The following is a 15977-nucleotide window of genomic DNA, read 5'->3' as shown; positions in this document are numbered from 1 at the left end:
TTGTCTTCTTAAGGTGAGTTACGTTTTATTTATGATGTTTAATTATAAACTGCCCCACGATAAGATTAGCAACCCGAGTTCCCATAGACTAAAAGTGTCATAGATAAGATTGCACACGTTGCTCTATGACCCAGTCACATGGTTATCAGAAACAAGGGTTGAGAGACCCTTCTCAACTGAATATCTTAAATGTTATCAGGGCTCAACATGATACAAACATTCATATATAACATGACATAATAAACATGCATCATATGACTATTAATAATGCAACAAATAACAATGCAACAAAAAAATATGCATATTAAGCTTGATATCTAATTCAGTACTTATGTATATCTAAACAACTGATTTATGAACATAGGGTCTAAAGACCTAGCCTAAAGATAAGTGTGTGCTTATCCAATAGCTACAGTCAAAGTCCCAATTAAGAAAGGGATTCGGGACTATAACTTCATCTGTCGTTAGTCCGCATAACTCGAAAATGCCGCAAACTGAGAACAATTTCTCTATTACCTCGGTAGGACCTTAGTCCTTGCTGGATCTTGATAATATGAATAGAAACACTTAAATATAGACTGAATGGCTCGGAAACCTCTGAATGTGTATTTTAGATCTTATAATTCGCTAATTTCTTTATTTTACTTTCAAAAATTAACCACAAATTATATGTTTAAAAAAGTTATGTTTTTTTTTTCAGAGCCTCTAATTTTCTATTAGCCTTATTCTACTTATGATCATTAACAAAAAATTATATGTTTAAATTATATATCTAAATTAAAATATCTACTACATCATGCGGCTTGGTTTTCTATATCTAATTTTTTATTTCTATCTAAATTTTTACGGTTTGTATTTAAAACATATGGTCAAAAAAATTAATGTGATATACTTTTTGTTTTATATAATTTTTAAATTTCTAAATTTACTTGTCATCCTACCTGGATCAACAACCAATCACTTGATAAGCATGTAACTAACTTAATTAAAATATTAACATATAAATAACGGAAGATAACTGAAAACTTAAGAATGAATTATATAACTCAATAGAATTACAACAAAATAACTAAAATAGATTTAAACTAAAACTATCGGTAACATCTGCTCTTAGGCCTTGGCAATCGAACGAACATTGATCCACCTCCTGAACAATTTGCAAATTGTATCGTCTAATGTGATGTTCGTGATAGAAACAAGGATGTAAGTGATATCTTTATGCATATAATCTATTGGTATACATGTTTACATGCAATACATGAAGCATGACTACTCTGGTAAGCAGAGATCAAACATTGAAACTCATGCTTAGATTATAGGCATCTCCAGTCTGAGCACGCTGCTCCGAAAATCCAATACACATACTAAATATGATCTTGGACTAAAACTGTCATGGTAAGTTTGCATGCGCTGCTCTATGTACTCAGTGAGTGTCACATGGTTACAAGAAATAAGAGTTGAGCGGCCTTACTCAACTGAATATCTCAAGGGTTCAGGTTCAACATGATACTCAAATGTTCATAAATAACATGACAAGAAAAATATACATCATATGACTATTAATAATGCAAAAAATAACAATGCAAAAAAATAATATGCATACTCAACTTGATATCTCAGTCAGTACTTAACATATCTAAACAACTGGTTTAGGAACACATGATCTAAAGTCCTAGCCTAAAGATAAGTGTTTTCTTATCCAACATCTACTCCCAAAGTCGCAATTAAGAAAGGGATTCGGGATTATAACTTCATCCGTCGTTATTCTGCACAAGTCAAAAATGTCGTAACTTGAGAACAATTTTGCGATGACCCCAGTAGCACCTTAGCCCTTGCGGATTCTCGATAATATGAATAGATACTCTTAAATATGGCTCAGGAACCTCTGATTGTGCAATTAATTAGATCTTATATTCAAAAATCTCTTTATTCTACTTTCAAAAATTAACCACAAATTATATGTTTAATAAAAGTTATATTCATTTTTTCAGAGCTTCTAATTTGCTACGAGTCTTATTCTACTTATGGTCATTAACCAGAAATTATATGTTTAAATTATACATCTAAATAAAAATATCAAACATCATGTGGTTTGATTTCCTATATCTAAATTTTTTATTCCTATCTAAATTTTTTCGGTTTGTATTTAAAACCACTTAAATAAAATATAGTCAAAATATTAATGTGATATACTTTTTGTTGTTTAAATTTTTTAATTTACCGGTATTGGTCAAATTTTCATTTTTATGTTAATTTCTTTTATTGTTTTTCCCTAGATAGATAACTTGCAATTTATCTCATCGAATGTGATATTCGTGATAAAAAAGGGACATGATCAGTGAAATCGTCATGCACGTATATAATATATTAATACATATGTTTACATGCAATGCATGAAGTATGACTACTCTGGTAAGCAAGGATCAAACATTGAAACATGTGTTTAGAGTAAAGGCATCTCCAATATGAACATGCTGCTCCGAAAATCCAATGAGTGCTACACATACTAACTGTGATCTTGGACTAAAATTATCATGGGTAAGGTCAGTGGTGTACCCAGGATTTTCAACTAGGAGAGGCGAATTCAATAAATTAAAACAATTATTACAACACAAAGTGTATAATAAAAAAAATCATATATTCTTTCAAAAAAAAATTCATATATTAACTTCATATGTTTTTACAATAACACACTCTGAAATTTCATAGTTTGAAAATGTTGAATAAAAGTTTCAATATCAACTGTATCAAACACATCACGCTCAATATATGGTATCAAACCATCATCTATCACATCCTCTTTCAACCGATTACGAAGTGATATTTTGATTATTTTTATTGTTGAAAACACTTTCTTTACAGTAGCAGCTACAACAAGTGATAACACTGTTAACTTTAAAAGTAAATATACCAAATGATATAATCGATTTTTATTCGATTGGAACATCATTTTAGCAAGGTCGTTAATTCCCGCAGCCTTACAGAACTGATTGTTATTTCGCATGTCAAAAATAAAGTTATGAAGTTGGTAATCAAGATGCATTAAATCCATTAAGAAAAAATCAGGTGGATAAAATTGAGCAAACTGAATCAAATTTCAATGTCACATTCAAGCATTAAAAGTATTTCGTTTTCCAAAAACAAATACGAGCCAATACAAAACATACTCTCAAATATATTATAGTCTAAAATAAATTTATTCTATCTTATTCAAAGATCATCCTAATCAATACAAAATTAAATCAACCTTCTAAAATATATTATAGTACTAAGCTTTTTTTTAAAAAAAATTTCAAAGGGGTGGTCTCAAAATTAAATTTATATTTAAAAGATATATTGTGTATATATTACTAAAATTTTTTATAATTTCAAGGGGGCGGTCGCACCCTTTCGTGACCATGTAGCTCTGCCATTGGGTAAGGTTGCACACGGTGCTCTATGTACCCAGTGGGTCACATGGTTACAAAAAACAAGATTTGAGCGATCCTAGCTACACCACTGAATATCTCAATGATTATCAGGCTCAACTTGATACACATGTTCACATATAACATGACGGGATAAACATGCATCATATGACTGTTAATAATGTAAAAAAAATAAAAATGCAACAAAAAATATACATACTCAATTTGATATCTCAATCAATACTTATGTACATCTAAACAACTGGTTTAAGAACACATGATCTAAAGTCCTAGCCTAAAGATAAGTACATGTTTATCCAACAACTACTCCCAAACTTCCAATTAAGAAAGGGATTCAGGACTATAACTCAATCTATCGTTAGTCCACATAATTAAAAATGCGGCAACTTGAGACCTGTTTCGCTATGATCTCGGTAGCACCTTGGTTCTTGCTGGTTCTAACTAATATGAATAGAAACAATTAAATAGAGATTGAATGGCCCAGGAGCCTTTGAATGTACACTTAAGAACGAAAATCTCGCATCTCTTTGAACTTATGGTTTAAATAAAAAAATTTTGCAACCAATTGTAGTTTACAATTATAAATTATTTGAATGAAACACGATAACAAATCATTTTGATATTTTTTTAGATTTTTTAATTTTTTAAATCTGTAATTCATTTGCTTATGGCATTGACTAGAAGTTGTATATTTAAATAAAAGTGTCTTTATCTAACATTTTGTTGTGGTTTTATATTTATATATTACTTTAAAAAATATGGTAATAAAAAAATATTTTTGACATAAAAATTAAATTTTTTTCTTATCTGACCTAAACAAGAAATAATCTTATAAAATTAACTTGTCACGGTTACAGAAAACAAAATTTGAGCGACCCTAATCAACTAACTATCTCAAGGGATATCAGGCTCAACATGGTCATACATATATCACAAGATAATGTGCATCATGTGACAAATAATATTGCAACATATAAAAATACATACTCAGCTGGATATCTCAGCTAATACTTACGTATCTCTAAAAAATTGGTTTAGTAGCACAAAGTCTAAAGTTTCTATTAATCCAATAGATAATCCCAATAATTATTAAGTATTAGTGACTATCTTTCATCTGTCGTTAGTCCATAAAAGTCGAGAGCCTCGCAACTGAGCACAGTTTCATTACAACCTCAGTAGCACAATGCTTCTTGCTAGCCCTCGCTAATATGACTAGAACACTCAAATATAGACATATCTCAAGAAACGTTGTTGCACTTAGGTATGAAAATCTCACGTCTATTTTAACTTATGTGTTTAAATTAAAATGTTTTGCAACCAACATTTTATTGTGATTTTTATTTATAAATTAAATAAATAAAACACAATAAAATATCGTTTTGATATGATCTTTTTAGACTTTTTAATTTTCTAATTTGCAATCATTTCTTTCAACCAATGTTTTCTTGTATTTATATACATTTATAAATTACTTTAATAAAACATGACAAAAGATCAATCTCACAAACTTGATTCGTGAGACCGTCTTACTCGAGTTTTGTTTTAATTTTTTCGAATTTTAATTAAGCTATCGTATGTTTCCCACGTGCAACACACGTGTATGTTTTTTAGTTTATATATATATATATATATATATATATATATATATATATATATATATTTATATTATATTTTTTTTTATATATGTGGCTTATCGAGCAGCTCGCGAGTAGTTTCAAAGCTCGAGTCGAGCTCGATTATATGCTCGAGCTACTCGAGTTCGAGATCGGTTAAATCGAGCTCAAATCATGTTTTGATCGAGCTACTTACAAACTGCTCACGAATAGCTCGACTCGTTTATACCCTATCTACAACATAATAGAAGGATTGATTCATCCAGCGCAATATCATATCATCATTTGCAATAGTACGAAACATCGTACAAATAATAATTTTTTTAAGCTATATATATAATGTTTATTTATTTAGTATAGGTAAAAGGATAATAATAAGATTTGAAGAGGCAACGCATGCAGAAAGTAACGTGTCGTAATTCCTGCATTTCATCACCCAAGTGTCCATACCCATCTCTCCGATTTAAGCACCTCACTCGTTCGTTCGTTCTCCTCCATACCTCTTTCTCTGCTCATTTACTTACATCCAGATTATATATTTCTTCCCCTGCAGGCGTACGTTTTAAGCTAGGATTATATTATAATTTTCTGTAAGTAAGAGATCGATCATGCCCCGCAGGTATTATTTCGGGAGAGCTGAAGAAGCCACCCATCCCGACTCCATTAGAGCCACCTTGTCCGAATTCCTCTCCACTTTCATCTTCGTTTTTGCTGCCGAAGGCTCCATCCTTTCTCTAGGTATATGTATATACACACATTATTTATTTGTCTGTCTTTTGGGTTTTTTCTTCTATAGATATTTGTATATGTTGTCAGATAAGATGTACAGGGACAAGCAGGGTTTAGGGTCCTCGGGTCTGTTGGTGATAGCGGTTGCTCATGCGCTGGCGCTGTTTGCCGCCGTGGCTTCCAGCTTGAATGTGTCGGGCGGACACGTCAATCCAGCCGTCACCTTTGGCACACTTGTTGGCGGAAGGCTCTCTTTTGTCCGCGCCATTTACTACTGGCTCGCCCAGCTCTTGGGAGCCGTCGTTGCTTCCCTTCTGCTGCGTCCCGCAACTCGAGGCATGGTACGTACGTGCATGGCATGCATCCCGGGCTACCACCAAATTAAATCAAAATTATTCAAAAATTTTATATACAAAATTTTAAAAAATAACTTGGGTCCGCCCGGTGCATCAAATTCCTCTTGGAAAATATGTATGTACAATTAATGTAGTACTTTCCATGCATGCGATTACCATCTTGTATCATGCAGAGACCTGGCGGGTTTGCCGTGGCAGCCGGCGAAGGCGTGGCGAATGCTCTGCTAATGGAAGTAGTGTTGACGTTTGGACTCGTTTACACTGTCTACGCCACTGCGATCGATCCGAAGAGGGGAAGTTTAGGGACGATTGCGCCTCTTGCCATCGCCTTCATATTCGGTGCCAACGTGCTAGTGGGAGGGCCGTTCGAAGGCGCGGCGATGAACCCGGCGCGAGCATTTGGGCCAGCATTGGTGGGGTGGAGGTGGAGGAACCACTGGATATATTGGTTGGGTCCGTTTGTGGGCGCGGCCATTGCGGGGCTGATATACGAGTTCGGAGTCATACCGGCTGAGACTCAACACCAGGATAGCCATCACCAACCCTTGGCCCCCGAGGATTACTAGCTTCTATATGAGTAAATTAAAGTATATATAAGTGAATAAAAATGCTGGTCTTGTGGATATATATACATATATACAACGTTGATGTGCATTGTGCAAGAGTTGGTGATTTCGTATTTCCCTTTTCTTGGTTAATCCCTACTTGTCCATGCATAATGAGGAACGTGAGTGCATGCCTTTTATTCTTTTTGGCAAGTGGTCGCCGGCCATTTCGAGAGAAACATAAAAGTTTCAATAAAAATAGAATTTTTAGTTGATAAAATCAATACGAATCAAATGCTTATCCATTAGGCACAAGAAGGTTTCAAGAAAGTGTCTATATAGAATTGTTATATAAAGTGTTGTACGTTTTATTAAATTAGAAAAGTATTCTAAAATCTTTTTAAAAATTCTCTCTTTCCAATAACTTGTAATTGTCGTTTTAGTTATATTCGTCGCTCAGATTCTACATGAAATAGCTTCTTAATTTGCTTCTATGTCCCCTCTCCTCTCCTTTTGTATGCGAACTTGCAGGTATTTGTTCTTTTTTGGAGTTTTTCTTTTTTGGTTAGTTCGTGTCTTAAGAACGACTTTGGATTGAATAATATATAAAAGCTTACTATCAAAAAATAAATAAATAAATATAAATATAAATAAAAATTGTTCGTCTTTGTTTGAAAAAGCTTTCAATGAAACAAATTATTTTTTATTTTGTAATAATTTATTGTGCGATTTTAGAGGTATCAAAATTGAACTCAATCCGAGTCAATAAAAACAATCCGAGTCAATAAAAAAAATATCAAATTAGGATTGAAGTTTTTTGGTTATCAGATTAAGATTGAAATTTTTTGGTTCGGTAATCGGGTTGGGTCAGATTTGGGTAAACCCGAAATGACCTATTTTAGTTGTAGACAGACAACTATTCAATTACTTGAATCATTCAGGAAATCTTGTGAATTTATTTAAATAAGATTGGGCCGTGATTTATTTAAATCAAAATATCAAGTCCATATAGACTGTGATGCTGCATAATACCAATACAAAGAAGGCAGAGAAATGAATCTAATCCTATGCAGCACCAGAGTCACCCTATCTTCTCATTTGCTTAAAAAAGGAACTACAATATAATAATTCCTCTATCATCCTATACTTTAGTTTTGTAGAACCTGGCTACCCAAGGGGCAAGCTCAATGACTTCAGGAGTTCTGGGGTTGATTGAGTAATACTCAGACCAATAGCAAGGAGAGTGTCTCTCTGCAAAATCTCCACCATTGTATATGCAGAATGGAAGCCATTCTTCACCTCCATTCATTTTCCTTTGTCGTTCCCTTGGGTAAGCTAATGGTGCCTGCACATACCTGCATTTAGTCATCAAAACAGGGATTTAATTGACAGACCCGTTTACACACCTACAGAACACAATGCAGTAATCGATGTTTTTGCAAATAGGTCTTTTGTGAAGAACCTAGCTATCGAGATAATTGAACTAGGTTTAGTTTAGATAGGATTATGCTCTCTCTTGTTCCAGATTGCTATATAGTCTGGTATTGTTTGTATTCCGCTAAGAAGTTTTAGCCTAATTCTCTCCCTTATAAGCGTTGACCTATGCGTTTTATCTACTGGTAACCCCCGTCAGGGTACCGATTGTGTTTGTTTCAAAAAACATATTGAACCGTATAACCTAGACAGTGAAAACTCAGTTACACAACACAATATCTAAACAATTTCTAACTCATTGAAAACAATTGTTTGTTGGATATGTGACAGGGAATGATTTTAACTACCTGATACCGTCAAGAATAGCATCCCAGCAAAAATGAGTGTGACCGAACACATGGCATGCTGATGGATTCCCTTGAGCTCCATGTATACATCTTATTCTGTTCTCAAGATAGTTGGAACCAATGATTTTTGGAAGATTTGGATAGAAAAGCATTCTTTTTTCAGGGCACAGCTCTTGCCTGCACAGAAGAGATAGCAGATATGATCTTTGATTAGGTCCTCCAATGGAAAAGTTTGTGACAACAAATAAAGAGGTTTATTAATTGGAATCTATTGATATGAGATATAAATGCAGATATCAGAATGTTCTGATATGAAAGCCAGAAAACAAAAAACTTTTCCAACACTTCACAAATACACCATCCCCCATATTTACAAGTTTAGAGGATCACATAAGAAATTCTGAAACAGCTTATTCAACATCCTAGCCGGTTCACATATTGCGATATCGGTTGAAGACTAACTGTCCGGAAAGTCCCTCCAAATAACGTGAGGCTAGCAAAATAAAATTCACTTGATTTTAAATAAATTTAACCAATTGTGTAAGGAGAATATTTTTAATACGTGGAAACACAAGGAGCTACATACAGCCCTTCCTAGGACCTTTAACTGCCAATTGAAGCTTATTGGCACAATAAGCTGCTCTAATCCATTTTCCAAGGCCTATAAATAAACAAAGATAGAAGGGAATTTTCTAATTCAAACTAAAGAAGAGAATGCCCATGAGTCCTCATAAAAAATTATCAGGAATGAGTCAAGCTTTACATTGTACATAGGATGGAGAAAATAAATTATAAGATGCTCCTGCATCTACAAGTTCATTCTATAAACCACGTGCTAATGAGGTAACAATTCTAAGACACCAGGGTGCGTGCAACTCAAAAAAACCAAATAGGTTCTAAATGCATAAAAAAGATTGACTAGCCTCGGAACAAAGTGAGAGAATGAAATTATATGGCTGCATCTCTTCTGTATATCTTCGACCACGTCCCGGTTCTTGTCATTCAAAGAATCAAAATGCTTAGCAAGTGCAGTCTCTTCATTTTTCAATTCATCAGGCCATTTGCATACATGAAAGTCTTTGCATGCCTGACAGCGGAACATTCAATATCTTAGGTCATAGAATTTTCAGTACAAACAATGTAAATCACCAAAATATCTGGAAGATAGATGATGAGAGCGTTTAGAGTTTACACAAGGTGTCATTTGTACAGTTAAGTGTTCAAACACTCCAGAGAACAAAACACATCAAACATAGGTTCAAATCCAAATTTCAGTAAGAACAGGTGACTGACGAGGATTTAAAAAAATGAAATCCTTACTAGGAAAAAGAAAGTTAATCACCATCTCCAAGGAAGGAATGCGAACTCCAGTTATGTCCCTTTCCTCATCAAAGCTCTACAAGAAGCCAGATCATCGACACCGAATCAACAACTCGGACCAAGAAAAAAACAGGTTAACTCTATACAGCATTGCGAGGATTCAAGGACAAGATTTACCTCATGATACCAAGAGTACAATGGGATAACTCCCAATCCATCAACTATGCCAGGTGCAGTTTCAACCCCAAGTCTCTGACATGCATCTAGTAATTTATCCAATTTATCAAGAGAACCCGACTGAACAACAATAAAAATTACACCGATAAAACAATGTAAGGAGGTATAAACAAAACATATTGTCCAGTTTGCAATTGTACCGACTCATGTATGGATTAATATCATCTGACGACATAAATCCGCAAAATTGAGAATATAAAATGAGAAAAGCGAGAGATTACGTAGTCAGCTTTCTCCCCCCGGAGCCAAAGATCGTGGTTTCCCGGGACAAAGAAAACACGATGAAACTTGTCCTTCAAAAGCGACATAGTGAGAATGAAATTGGAGTAAATCTCGGCCACATCGCCGGCAACCAAAAGCACATCATCGCTACTGCGGGACTTGAAAGATCTGACCCAATTCATGTTTTCCGAGTAATCGGTGTGCAGATCGGACAACACGAATACTCCCCTTTTCCTCGAATCAGAAGATGAAATCAAGGATCGCGCTTGAGGATTGCGATTGCAAGTAGAGAAGTAACTTCGAATTCCAGTACGATTCCGTTGCGGCAATGCCGGGCAAGTGGAGTAAAAGCACAGAGGAGCCATGCATCTATGTATGTATGTAAACCCCCGCGGACCAAATTCAGAGCTCTCTTCTTTTTGTTGATTCAGACAGAGATCCGAATACCCGATCCAGATTCAGGAAACCTCAATCCGATTGACCCATTGTTTTTTTTATTAGATAGATATTTTATCAATTTACACAAAAAATTTTATAACACTGTCTCAAATTTTTCGAATGTGTTGAGTTCATAATTCAAAAGTCAAATATTTAAAATTGATTTGGACATATATATGGATCTCATTTGAACAAATTAAAAATTCGAAAATTAGATGTAACGTCAGGTATAATTCTTACAAGAACATTGATTCCTATACTGTCATACACGTGATGTTTCTTATATAATTTTTTTATTTGAAATAAATCAGTAACTTAAATAAAGAATAAAAAAATTATATATTTTGGACAATAGTTTCTTTTCGTTATATCTTGACACAATTGAACTTTTATTGCAGGAAAATAAATTCGGAAAAACTTAAAAATCATATACATGTTTGATTTGTAAAATGAAAAGATAAAATTCTTATTTTTTAGATGATTGAATTTTGAAATTTAATATGTAGCTTTCATATGTTATTTTTAGAAGACAAAATAATTATACATTTGGGAAAAAATAAAGTTTCTATATATCTATTTATTTTGGAATGCGAAAAGAAATTGCAATATTTTTTACGAAACTTATATTTGAATGTTTGATATTTGCAAACCATATGTTTTATTTAATAATTTTACGATATTTGAATTTCCAGATATAAGGTTTGTTACGTACTTATAATCTTATGCTTAAAAATGTAGATGGATAAAATTGAGCAATAATTTGGAAAGGAGATTCTGAAAGTCTATAACTCAACAAACTATCAATTTGAGGGAGGAATCAGGAAAAGCCTAAATTCAACCACGGCCAAATGTGCATATTAGAATCGGGTTTTAATTTTTTTTTAAAAAAATCGGGGTTGTTTTTTTTTTTTTTTTTTTTTGGCAATCATCACTTGTACTTTATATATAGTATTTGACATTTAAAATTTTCTTTTAAATGCATACATTATAATAACATATAAAAAAAAAAAAAAGTGAAGAGGAAGTGAATGCATTAAAACCCGCGAAAAGACAAATTTACATGAAACAAAACTTTTTTTTTATTCATGTCAAAAAAGGCCAATATTTCGAAGGCACATCCACCTTGAAAAAGGCAAAGAATTCCGGCCCAAACTCATCTACTCAAATAGGATCCCATGATGAAAGAAACACAAGTATATATGTAACTTCATTGCTACATTCTTATTAATTAAGATAGAAAGAAAGTAAGAAAGAAAAGAAATGATAACACCACAACATTATATAAGCAAAGTCCATTTGGTATAGGTGTGTGTTGGTTCAAGTGCCAGCATATGGAGTAGGCTTGGGCAGACCCTTGACGATGCCACAAAGCTGCTGTGCTTCGGGAATGTTGTATTCATCCCTCAAAGACTTTGCCGGAGACAGCACGCTCAAGTACATTTGCTGTCCTAAATACGTCCTCTCCCACATGTCCGACCTAAGGTTCCACATCCCTGCATTGTCCAGGGTCGTCATCACGGCCGCCCACGAGTTCGGGTACACGTGGATCGTGTGCCTGCTCACCGCGTCTTGCAGGTTGTACAGCTTCCTCTTGTCGGGGGTCCACCTCCCGGGCTCGATGGCCACCGCGAAGAACGAGTACCCGTCCAAGTGCCACGTTTGGATCGTCTTCTCGTGGTTCTCGAACACGATCTCCACGAAGTTCCTGAAAACGGCATTGACCACGCTGGGGGCAACCACCAGGGGAGCGGTCGACGCGGCGGGCTCGTCCTTCACGAGGTCGTACTGGAACACCTTATCCGACATCCCGAAGTATTCCGCCAGCTTCAAAGGGGTCTCGGTGTCCACATGGGAGACGCCGTTGATGCCGAAGCGTAGCTTGCCTCCCACAACTGACCTGGTGTTGGTTATCTTGATGGTGCGGGTGATGTCGATCTTTCCGTAGTGGTATGAGCCTTGCGGGTTGGGGCGGGCGGCGCTGGCCGTCAGATTCCACCTGAAGGAGCGGAACTGATTCATCGACCAGGCGATGCCAGCGGAGTTCTCGCTAGGTGCTGCTGGGAGAACAGGGGAAGCAGGGCCATTGCCGTTGGCGTAACGAACCACGGATACGGCCACGTCGGGGCGTCTAGCGAAGCGGCTCGACGCCACGAAGTAGTAGTCCTTTGGAGGCCGATTCGCGGTGACCAAAACAGACATGCATTGCCCGACGTGAAGGTCGATCGAGTCATACACGTTCTGCACGGTGTGGGATCCCTCCAATTCCACGAGCGTCAAAGTATGGCCCTGGAGCCTGAAATTGATGGAGTTTTTCAAACCCGCATTGCACACACGGAACCTATAAGTCTTCCCTGCCTCCATGACAGCCAATGGCTCAACATTCAGGTCCCCAACCTTGCCAGATTTGCCATTGATGACAACACCATCAGGCTTTCCGATTGAACGCCCGCTATCAAGAAGCCTTTTCAAAGTCTTGTGGCCTTTGTTATACCAATCTCCAAGAATGACAGCGAACTCATCAGCCGGCGTGTCGAATGGCACGGGGATAAGGTCGCGGCTGTGGATTTGGAGCATTCCAATGCCACCAGAAGCCCTGTGGAGGCCAGTGGTTGGGAAGTAGAAGTAGCTGCCGATCTGGTCCTTAACCTGGAAATGGTAAGTATAGTTCTGTCCAGGCAAAATGGGACACATTGTTCCAGGAGTACCATCTTGCCAAGAATTCTTCCTCTGCTGCACTCCGCCCCAGGTGAGCAGCAACGGCTCGTCCAAGAAATTGAAAACGTTAACGACGATGTTGTTGTTGGATGTGCAGTTGATCTTGGGACCTGGGAACTGACCATTGATGAGAATACCTTGCTGCGGGACGCCTAGAGGGGCGATGGTGCCGTATGTGACTTTCCAGTCGAAGAACAGATATGGATCCTCTGCCATAACAATCCCGATTGACACGCTCAGCAACAAGGCCACGAGGATCATTCTCGAGTACTCCATGGCTTATTCGAGTTTTATTTTATTTTATTTTATTTTTTCGTATACAGAAAAACTCCAAGAAAACGAGGAAGAAGAAGGATATGGATCCCACTCCTTCCTGCAAAGAGCTTGGAAAAAAATGTATGCGATGATTAGGAGCAATGGTGCAATGGGCTTTTATAGAGCTATGGGTTATTTTCATCCATACAAACTTCCAAAAAAAAAAAGGTTTGCTATTTAGGAGCCTAGCTTCCTTCCATTGATTCGGGTGTACCGGTTATTGCTCTTCTCCTCACTTCCAGTTACAGATTCGAGAATTATGCGGTATATGTGCAGACACATATGTGAAATTATATCAATTCGTTAATACTTTCAGTTCCTCAAACTAAATTATTTAAACTTTGGTTACTCAAAAATAAATTTTGATTTAATTTGCATTGTTCAGAAATACAGGAAACATCACAAAAAGATATTGTTTTTTTTTTTTTTTTGAATGAAACTATTTGTTATTTTTATTCCATTGTAGTTTACTTTTATATTTTCGTAATTTTGAATTAAGATGTTTCGTTCTTATTTTTGTTTTAAATTTTATCGCATGCCCTCTTATTTTTTTTAGTATAAGTAAAAATTAATTTCTTTAATTGATCACAGTATGAAGTTACTAACGAAATTGTAGTTTTTTTTTAAATAATAATAATATTTTGATTGTAAAATTTATTGTCAACATATTTTCTTAAAAATATTTTCATAAAGTGGAAAGAAATTTAAATATTTAGTGTGTATTTATATAAAATAAATAGTATTCAAAACAATATTTTTACATAATAAATAATGAAGTTGGTTCCAGAGTATATAACATGTTGGGTGCAATAATTGTCCATGTTGAATAGAATAATCTAACCATCGGTGAAAATAGACAGAAATTGGAGGATTTTGTTGATAAATATTATATCAAGAGTGAATATTTGAGGATTTATTCACACATGATTCATGTCGTGCCTGGACAAGCTGATTGGTGCAAAACACAAGGTGAACGAAAGAAAGACCTCAAAGAATGAGAAGAAGAGAAGCAGATGAGGGTGGCAGTAGCATGTCTACAAGAAAGGGACTCACTCATACTTGTTCAAAGTGCTTAGAGCTTGGACACAACAGAGCAACTTGTAAAAATCCAGTTCATCCAAAATCAAAAATGTGCAAGGTAACAATCGATTCAGATATTCCAATACAATGTTTCTCAAACATTTTGACCAAACTTTCAATTATAGGGAGCTTGCTGGACAAAGAACTGAAGGCCCAGAAACATAGTCATCTACAGCACCAAGACAGGCACCAAGGAGGCCAGCAAGCCAAGTTCCAAATTTAAATATTTAGTGTGTATTTATATAAAATAAATAGTATTCAAAATAATATTTTTACATAATAAATAATGAAGTTGGTTCCAGAGTATATAACATGCTGGGTGCAATAATTGTCCATGTTGAATAAAACAATCTAACCATGACTAGGGGTGAGCATTCGGTTAATTCGGTCAGAAACTGAACCGAATTAACCGAAACCGAATTAACCGAATTGCATTTTGGTTAACCAAACCGAACCGAATTTATACTAAAATCGATTTAACCGATCGAATTAAAAATCGGTTAATTTGGTTAACCGATCGAATTAACCAATTTTTTTTAAAAAAATTTAAAAATTAAAAATTTTATAAAATTAATAATTTAAATATGATATTTTTATCATTATAAAAATATATTGAGCTTAAAAAATTAAAATAAGAAAAATTAAGTAAAATATTAAATATAAAAACATTTAAAATATATTATAAATTATATATAAGGCATAATAAAAAAAATTCAAAATTTAATTATTTATAATTCGGTTAACCGAATTAACCGAATTTGTTTTTAAGAATACCGAAAATCGAACCGAATTAACCGATTTAACCAAAATTTTATAACATAAAAATCGAATTTTCGAATTAACCGAACCGAATTTCCGAATTGATTCGGTTCGGTCGGTTAATTCGGTTTAACCGAAATTTTGCTCACCCCTAACCATGACATTTGAGTTGTTGTACGGTTTAAAGATTTTAGTTGCAACATTAGCAGTAGCTATATATAGCATTTTATCCCGACGGTTGAACCAAAAAATCGTTTATACAATATAATACAATGAATAATATATTTTAAATTTTAAAAACCTAAAAGATGTATATAAATTGACAAAAAATATATATATTTACCATGGTTTGAAAAATAAATAACTATATAAATATATTCAAAATATCAATTATAGTTATACATTTTTTAAATAATAAATAAATTAATTAAAAAAAATT

At 34.8% G+C, this 15977-nt stretch overlaps 3 protein-coding genes across 5 annotated transcripts; 1 reads left to right on the top strand and 2 right to left on the bottom strand.

Annotated features, from left to right (window-relative positions):
- The first annotated feature begins 5313 nt into the window (after window positions 1-5313).
- On the top strand, window positions 5314-6780 carry LOC140884442 (aquaporin TIP3-1-like). 2 transcript variants are annotated; one of them, XM_073291211.1, is made up of 3 exons: window positions 5314-5779; window positions 5858-6111; window positions 6300-6780. In XM_073291211.1, exons 1-3 carry the CDS (start codon window positions 5650-5652, stop codon window positions 6690-6692), a joined length of 777 nt encoding a protein of 258 aa, XP_073147312.1. In that variant the 5' UTR covers window positions 5314-5649; the 3' UTR covers window positions 6693-6780. The 2 variants fall into 2 exon arrangements, with proteins under 2 accessions (XP_073147312.1, XP_073147310.1); XM_073291209.1 differs by having other exon boundaries at window positions 5314-6111.
- Window positions 6781-7625: 845 nt separating this feature from the next.
- On the bottom strand, window positions 7626-10645 carry LOC140883474 (uncharacterized). Of its 2 annotated transcripts, none has more exons than XM_073289955.1 (6): window positions 10231-10645; window positions 9950-10069; window positions 9795-9848; window positions 9376-9539; window positions 8453-8629; window positions 7626-8026 (listed from the first exon to the last, which is right to left on the bottom strand). In XM_073289955.1, the coding sequence occupies exons 1-6, from the start codon at window positions 10594-10596 to the stop codon at window positions 7813-7815; spliced, it is 1095 nt and encodes a 364-aa protein (XP_073146056.1). In that variant the 5' UTR covers window positions 10597-10645; the 3' UTR covers window positions 7626-7812. The 2 variants fall into 2 exon arrangements, with proteins under 2 accessions (XP_073146056.1, XP_073146059.1); XM_073289958.1 differs by having other exon boundaries at window positions 7887-8016.
- Window positions 10646-11848: 1203 nt separating this feature from the next.
- On the bottom strand, window positions 11849-13781 carry LOC140882529 (L-ascorbate oxidase homolog). The gene has a single exon (XM_073288590.1). It carries the CDS (start codon window positions 13658-13660, stop codon window positions 11987-11989), a length of 1674 nt encoding a protein of 557 aa, XP_073144691.1. The 5' UTR covers window positions 13661-13781; the 3' UTR covers window positions 11849-11986.
- Window positions 13782-15977: the final 2196 nt, after the last annotated feature.

This window comes from Henckelia pumila, chromosome 2, assembly GCF_033568475.1.
Source record: "Henckelia pumila isolate YLH828 chromosome 2, ASM3356847v2, whole genome shotgun sequence".
Taxonomy (NCBI): Eukaryota; Viridiplantae; Streptophyta; class Magnoliopsida; order Lamiales; family Gesneriaceae; genus Henckelia; species Henckelia pumila.
This window is presented reverse-complemented; position numbering and strand designations above follow the sequence as displayed.

Excerpts from the sequence above, each read along its gene's own strand:
- LOC140884442 (XM_073291209.1), top strand. The coding sequence starts at position 5,650 with ATGCCCCGCAGGTATTATTTCGGGAGAGCTGAAGAAGCCACCCATCCC. Across the intron at positions 6,112-6,299 it reads GTCCCGCAACTCGAGGCATG|AGACCTGGCGGGTTTGCCGT; the intron begins GTACGTACGTGC and ends TGTATCATGCAG.
- LOC140882529 (XM_073288590.1), bottom strand. The coding sequence starts at position 13,660 with ATGGAGTACTCGAGAATGATCCTCGTGGCCTTGTTGCTGAGCGTGTCA.
- LOC140883474 (XM_073289955.1), bottom strand. The coding sequence starts at position 10,596 with ATGGCTCCTCTGTGCTTTTACTCCACTTGCCCGGCATTGCCGCAACGG. Across the intron at positions 10,070-10,230 it reads GGGGGGAGAAAGCTGACTAC|TCGGGTTCTCTTGATAAATT; the intron begins GTAATCTCTCGC and ends ATTGTTGTTCAG. Across the intron at positions 9,540-9,794 it reads GCATTCCTTCCTTGGAGATG|GCATGCAAAGACTTTCATGT; the intron begins GTGATTAACTTT and ends TTCCGCTGTCAG.